Below are 7696 nucleotides of genomic sequence, written 5' to 3' on the forward strand. Positions count from 1 at the left end.
TGAAGACCGAACGTTGTTTTGCCAACCTCAGAAAATCATCCACAAGTTGCTGTTTCTGACCATTTGGGTTTGGCAAGTGAAAGATCTTTGCCAGAGTTTTTAGCTCAGGGGCTGAAAGCAAATCCAACCCCTCACACAGGTCTTCCAGTTCAGATTCTAGAAGTAAAATAATCCACACACATTCATCATGTGCTATACATATACACTCAAGCAACAGCTCTAAATACAGAATGTTCATATAACCTAGTACTAATGAAATAATTTAGTCTTCAATGTATTATCAATGTATTATCAATGCTAGCTGGTTCAGCTTGAAATTTAATCTCTTCAAATGCCCAGTCTGAAGGAAAGGAATAATAATAATAAAAAACCCTTCACAGCTTTGAAACAAAAGCAAATATCAAGAAAACCTGCTGAGTTACAAAAAAAATACTGTTCAGAAAAACTTGTCTCCCTCATGATCAAAATTGTGCCCAATGCAAAAAGAAGTGCTGCCAGGGAGCAGCAAGAGCAGAGATGCTCAGCAAGGGGGAATGAGCCAGGCGTTAAGAATGTTCTCACCAACCCTGGTGCAGTCCCACCACAAGTGAACAGGACAGGCAGAGCAAAAGCCCTGGTAACAGACCCCACTGGCAGCCCCCCAAAAGGCATGCTGATAAATGAGGTCCAGGGTTAGTCTGAGATGAGCAAGACACAAGACTAGAGACAAGGCTACAGTTTATGTCTGAGATCCACCCATAGTACATGGCCACAGGCAAGGCTGGAAACAAACACCTGCGGCATTGGTTGGAGGTCCAGCCAGCCAAGGATGGTCAAGGCCAGGGACAGGATGCCTGGAAGACAGCTCAGGGTTGTACTGCAGGATATTCAGCTGAGCTCCTGGACCAATGTGCAGAGGCCACCCAGGACAGGGTCTGAGAGGAGGCTGGTGAGGGCATAGTCCTGATATTTATTTAGTGCTCCCCATTACCTACTTTGCACTAACTGCTTTTATTATTAATGTAACACAGCTCATCTACTCAAAACCTTTAATTCTGCTCCTGTAATTCCCAAGACACTGACAAGCACGTAGTGCCTTAAACTCTTAACATGACACAACTGCATATTTTATTTGTAGTATTTTTAGCAATTATTAATGCTGGCCATACCTGTCTGCAGAAACCTGGCTTCAGCCAGTTCTTCAATTATTGGTGACAAATCCATACTTATCTCTCCATACTCTATTTTGTTCACCTTTAACCAGTTCAGCTTGCGTTGAAAAAGTCTCACATATAACTTCTGCCCACCAACTGCAAATTGTATTTAAAGCAGGGAAGGATAAGAAAATTAAATTTTAAAACATAGTACTATGCATAATCACTGCCTTACCTAGAAAAATCACTTCGATGCAGATATCCTCCAAAACATATTTTAAACCTGCCCATGTTGGTTCTACGAGCAGACTTCAAGAAATACCAGAACTTACTTTTCCAATAAATTACTGCTCAAGAGAATCTTTAAATTTTATAGGTAGAAAATCATTACGATGTATTTTGTAGATAATTAGCGTTGCTATAACGCATTTGGAACATATTCACCTTTTAAGAAATCATTTGTTTTTCAGGAAAAGACAACGTCATTTTTCTAACTCTGCATACTGTGATATTGAATATGTCTTTTTGCTTTCTTTAACACTCATTCAACAACCATCTATCTGATGTTAGGAAACAAAAGAAGAAAAAAAAAGTAGCTGTAGTATGACGGAATGATTTCATAATCACAGAATACTTCTCTATGTCATCAGATTCTTATTTTTCCAAAGCTGAGCTTCATTTTACTGATGTATCTGCTGAAAATATGGGGGAAAAACCCTCCTATTGATTTGATTTTTATCAGGGAAGTGCTCTCTTAAAATACATTTCAGAAGTACTTTAAAAATAATAACAACACCGAAATTCAACACAACAGCTTGTTAAATCTTAGCTGAAAATAGTCCATGTATTGTTACTATATTCAACACCCTTTTGAATAATTAATTCATCCCTCATTAACTTCTAATTTTTTTAACCGTGTCTGCTGCTGCTGAACTGAAACTGATCATTAATAAGAACAGACACAGAAACACTTCCAGACCTAGATCTATTTAACAAATGGCAGTTAACCTTTACGTGCTTATTAACTATTCTTCTGTCCTTACAAAGACTTTCAGCCTTTTTTTTAAATAGGATCTTTGCAGGATCAATTCACTGAGAGAACTACATCCAGATGCATAAACTTATCACTTTCTCTGGAGGGTTAAAACTTCTTTGAAGTCTGTCTCCGGTTTTTACAACTCTGGAAGAAGGTGGAGTAACACATGAACATCCTTTCTCCAGACCATGAAAACTGACCCAACTGCAATCCCGTAAAGGCACGAGGACTGCTTTTTCTCTCAAGGATTTGAAAGACAAAGGGAAGAACAAAAAGGTATTGCACAAGTAATTTACTGCTTCTTAAGCATCCTGTTCTGCAGTACATTATCTTTGAAGGTTTGGGGGAATTTTTTTTTTTTTGTACTTCTTAAGAAAGTTTCAGGTATATCACTGGAATAAAAAATTTGCCCTAAGTTGAAATACTATCAGCAAAAAGAGGCAGAAGGTCTTAGAAAAGTTCGCTCTCTCTGATTCATTAAAACACAACAGACAAATATGACACTATTTTTTCTTGTTCATTTTTCTGTACACCAGGTCTCTGGTGACTATAAACAAATGTTTCTTCAAAACAATTTTTCTGTTCTATAAAAGCTAAAGAAGGATATCACAAAATGTATTACATAGTGTCAATACTTAATTATGCTTGCATTTAAATTCTTTCAGCTGCAACATGTGGTTAAATTAAACATGGAGAACACAACAAATATTTTTCCCTGAGTTCAGACAGTTCTCCTCTCGAGCACAAAGCCTGACACTGCACTGCAGATTACTTGTTATGGATACACCTCTGCTTGTCCCTACTTTTATTTACTGTTTCCAGTACTGAAAAAATTGGTGGTGCTCAACATCCAACATAAAGGCTACCCACTTTTGACAAAATTGGGCAGGAAGGATGGAAGGAAGGATTGCTTCATATTTAATTCTTTTAAAAATATCATTACTTTTACAATAAGCACTAGAGATAACTCACCAAAGAATGGTAGACATTTCAGCAGAAAATAATTAAATACTGGAGAATAGCTACGTTCAAGCAACTTTATTGTGGGGTTTTTTGTGTTATGATAACTGAAAAATGACACTTGCTTGGGTAGAAACTTCTAATGCAGAAGAGAGAACCCATCTACCTGAACTTTTACAGTATTCTGTCTAAGATTTCTTGGAAGTAAAGACATCTGTCACTTGTCCAGGATTCATTATCTGTTGACTTAATGCTATCCAATCACTTTTCATAGCTGAATCGTGTATTTCCTACCCTGCAGTAAGACAGTGTTTTATTTGTGACTCCAGCAGTCAGTGCAGACATGGGCCTATCAGCGCCACTTTGCACTAATTCTTTCTGAGTTCTGAACTCCTGTGAGAGGGGAATACTGAAATCACAGCACTGAAAGAGAAACAAGCACTTCCTGCCTTTAACAGAACCAGTTACTATAAATGATCAGAGCTGTGCTCATCCAGAGAAGGGAGTGTGGAAATAAGGAAGCTCTATCCTGAATGTGTCTTTTAGTATTTGTCAAAGTAGCCAAAGCCTGCACTCTCTAACGAGCTAACTGTAAGTTTATTCCTAGATCTTCCTTGGAGGTAAGTAATACCTATCTACCACCAGCCTCAGAGAGCCAAAAACAAGGGGTTTGGTGATTACATTCCATTCTTTCTTTATATGTGTCCATTTTAACTATCACAACACAAACGAGGCATGATCAAGCTCCGAGATGTCACTGTATATACACTGAGGTGGAGAAAGTTAACTACTCTAATATTTTCCCAGCCTTGAGTGCAAACCAACTCCCACAGGTTTGGCTGCTGATGTTCAAGGTCGTTTCTGATACAGTGCAGCTGTACAAGCCAGGCTCAGGCTGCCGGGAAGAGCTGGGTGAGGCTTTGTCAGGGCCTCCCCCCATTTACTCGAGAGCTGTTCTTAAGCTCAGGCTGGTAGCCTGTGCTCTTGCTTAAGCTCTGCCATGATGTGCCAGTGCCCAGTTGGATACCTTGCTGACTTGGCTTCACCCTGTACCTGTCTTGTCACTATGGACTTGCCTGAAGACCTGCCACCACTGGAGCATGGCTGACTGCAGTACTGGTACTGGATCCACTCTGCTCTTCTTTAGGCAATGTGGGCTCGTGACCCTTGCAGGTGAGGAAGAATGTGGCCCCTGCCTGCCCTCTGGCTCATCCTCCCATGCAGAGTAGTCTGCTCTTGCTGCTCCCTGGCAAATAACAGTCTTATGTTATGATCTCATCTTACTTAAATAGCCTCCTAACTTATGTTAGGATTATTCTTCAAATTTTAAATTTGTTACTGTATAATTGTAATTATTACAGTTTAATCTGTAAGAGCTTAACTGTGACCAGGTAACCACTGCAGAAATACCTGTGTAAGATTAGAGCCCTATTTCCTCCTCTGGAGTTTACCTTTTTAGCAAGCATTCTTTGAGGTGGTTAAAGTCAGCCCAGCTGACTTATCTGCTAGGACAGAAAAAATTAATATAATCTACAGAGAGGAAAAAGACTAAAACAGACACAGTTTCACAGAGGGAAATACTATTCTTTAGTGTGATAAACTTTACAGCCTGCTAGTTAAGCCAAACTCAATGCACGCAATACATTAAGAAGTGCAGCCTGTTTCTGTTTTTTTATTTTTATCAGCAAGTATGTATACAACTGTCACTTTTTTCTATGTTCAGCTCAGATGCATGAACTGAGCTCTTATGAGCATTATCAAAAAACACTTTGTCAGGCAGCTGTATACTACCATAGTAGCTTAAAACAATATAAATAGTTATGCCTAAAGTACTCTTGAGATACAAATTTTCTTGCAGAAGTTGTTATAAGCTTATTTCCATTCTGATGCTCCAAGTTTGCAAGTCAAGTGCTGGTAAAACTACTCTTAATTACAGTATAAGACAAGTTAGAAACTTACATAAAAACTTGCAGAGTTAATTTTAACTTGCATTACTTCTGCTGTGCTTTTGCATGAGCACAGGATTCAGACCAATTCAGACCACAGGTCTGTCTGAACCTTGTCTAAATATGGAGGGCTTAAATCTCCAGCATCCTGGCTCCTACTGAACTTAGTGAGAGTTCAGAGTATCAGCCTACCAGAAAATGAGTGTCAATTAGTAACTAATGTTCTGAACACTGCATAATAATCACAGGGATAACCATGGATTCACACCAAGCAAAGAAGTAATCTGTAAATATGCTGAATCAAAGCTGACAAATGCCACTTCAGAAGTACTTTTTCCAAGGTCTATGTATCCAGCACATGTGCTTTCCTAACCCCCTCATGTAAAATTCCCATACATGTTCATCCTCAGAAGCTCAGTGTTACTTTTTCTAGGCTACAAGTTTCTTCCTTGAAAACATGTTTAAATGGAGCAGCAAATTGACTTGAGATTCTAAAAAATAGTACTAAAACAGTAGAAAAAGTATTCTAAAAAAAAAAACCAAAAACAACCAAACCCCCCAGAAATACACATAATCATTCTCTCCTTATTTCTTGAAAGTCTCCAGTATTTATCATTACCTTCCAATAAAGCAACATCAGGAAAGTTTACCAACAAGAAGCCACTGAAGGATACATCCGAGAAAAATAAGCTTCTTCCTTGAAGGAATTTATCAAGTTAAATTGCCCATTGGTATAGCATTTTTCATGTAAAACAATGTACCAATTCACTCTACAAGAGGTAATGAGAAAATATATACAAAAAAAACCAAGATACCTGATAATTTGCAGAACTTGCTTATAACACTCATATCTTGCTCATCAAAGAGTCTGACATCATCTTCGTTCTCCAAGACTGCTCGCAGCACCACTAAAAAATTCTGGAGGTAATACGGGTGACCGGAAGAGCTGGGCACAAAGCTAACCCCATTTATTTTGTCTAAAATGTCCCCAATGCAATTTTGAAATTCTACCTTTTCCACAGTTTCTGACGAAGTATGATTACTCTCATCCTTGATGTCTTTGTGAACTTCCACAGGAAGTACCTGTACATCACCCTTGCTAAAGCAATTCTGTGTACCACAGCTCACTTCTGTCTCGGAAGAAGGAATAACCTGAGTATGAGGCTGAGTCTTGACTTCCAAACTAGTGGTCCACTTTGCTGAAGTATAAATGGCTAGATGTGTTTCAAATGTACCAGGACTAAGTATCACATCTTCAGTACTTTCTGTTTTGGTGCTCCTTGTGCCAGCTGGTAACCTTTTGCCACTAGTGGTTTCAGAGGGAAATGACAAATGAACAATATCCACAAGGTCTTCTCCATTACACTTGTTTACTTCTTGAAATTTAGGTTCCTTCTTTGAAAAATGTTGTTCCTGGAGCTCTCTCTGAGCAAGCCGAGTTTCCTTCTGAGAACTATGCCCAGCATAGATCTCATCAGCAGCATCACCCTGTGCTGCAGCTCTTTTGCACAGATTGTGAACAGCTGGAGGTGAAGAGTCGACCTCTTCATACACAATCTGTTTTCCTCCCTGGATACGTCGTCTTCTGGACAGTTTAGATGACAAGCTTCCCAAAGAGACTATTTTAACTGTCTGAGCCTGTGGTTCACTGTTAACACTAAAGACTGGACTATTATTGCTAAAATAAGGACTACTCTGTTGTGCTGCACTCCCTTCTGTTTTCAGTAAAGTGCTTTTGGAAGGACTTGTTTCTAGGTTTAACAGTTTCTTTGAAAAATATGGGCTGGAATTACTGTTCGCATTTGCAGCTGGGGGATTCTCATTCCTAAAAGAGTTCAGTGATGAACCAATGACACCAAGTTCACCATGTTTTTTCTGACATGTTTTATCTATGTGCTCATTTATTCTGTATCTTGGCACCATTTGCCCACACATGGGACAGGTAATTTTGGCAGGGGGAACATTGTTAAAAAAGGAAATAATAGAGGAGGATGCTGAAGGTACACATTGTGATTCTTTGCTTTCTGCTTTCTTTGTTGTTCCTTTTTTTTTCTTATTTTTACTGAGTGACAGACTTGTTCGAGATCTTTTAACTTCTGAAGGCTCAGCTTCTGCCATGACAAAACCTCAAAGCGTTTACATGGCACAGGTGAGTTCATTCAGGCCATATTTCCTTATTCTGTAACATCTAAAAGAAACTAAAACCTTTTCTTGGCTTTGCATTTTCCACCCGTAATCTTCTGACATGCCTTAAGGAAAAAAAAAATACTGAATGAAACATCTTTACAGTAAATGCAATCAAGACGAACAGTGGAGAACTAAAAATAACCCCCTGAAGTGGAAAAGCCAAGCAATCCTTCACCGCGGCAGTGCAACCGTCTCCGTACTGTCTCACTAGGCAGGCAACCACACCATGACCACTACCACGGGAGTGGTTTTAGAGACGGAAATCCTACTGCACGCTTTTACTACTGAAATGCCATGTTCACTGGCTGAAGTAAGGGGAAAGTTCAGATAAAATTCGGCGTACAGTCAAGTCCCCTAGCTTTTGGCGTTTTTTCGCTACTTTTTGGTGACAGCTCCCCCCTTCTACAGGGCACATTCCACGTGCAGGTGTGTGT

At 39.2% G+C, this 7696-nt stretch overlaps 1 protein-coding gene across 1 annotated transcript in view; it reads right to left on the reverse strand.

Annotated features, from left to right (window-relative positions):
- Positions 1 to 7193, reverse strand: part of FAN1 (FANCD2/FANCI-associated nuclease 1) — a gene marked incomplete at its 3' end in the record, with an annotated part of 15921 nt that extends 8728 nt beyond the window's left edge. Inside the window, exons 1-4 of the mRNA XM_010142192.1 lie at positions 7124 to 7193; positions 5891 to 7069; positions 1149 to 1289; positions 6 to 156 (exon numbers count right to left, since the gene is read on the reverse strand). Of these exons, the coding sequence (XP_010140494.1) occupies positions 6 to 156; positions 1149 to 1289; positions 5891 to 7069; positions 7124 to 7193 (1541 nt within the window). The remainder of the gene's footprint in view (positions 1 to 5; positions 157 to 1148; positions 1290 to 5890; positions 7070 to 7123) is intronic.
- Positions 7194 to 7696: the final 503 nt, after the last annotated feature.

This window comes from Buceros rhinoceros, unplaced genomic scaffold, assembly GCF_000710305.1.
Source record: "Buceros rhinoceros silvestris isolate BGI_N320 unplaced genomic scaffold, ASM71030v1 scaffold45088, whole genome shotgun sequence".
NCBI classification, from domain to species: Eukaryota; Metazoa; Chordata; class Aves; order Bucerotiformes; family Bucerotidae; genus Buceros; species Buceros rhinoceros.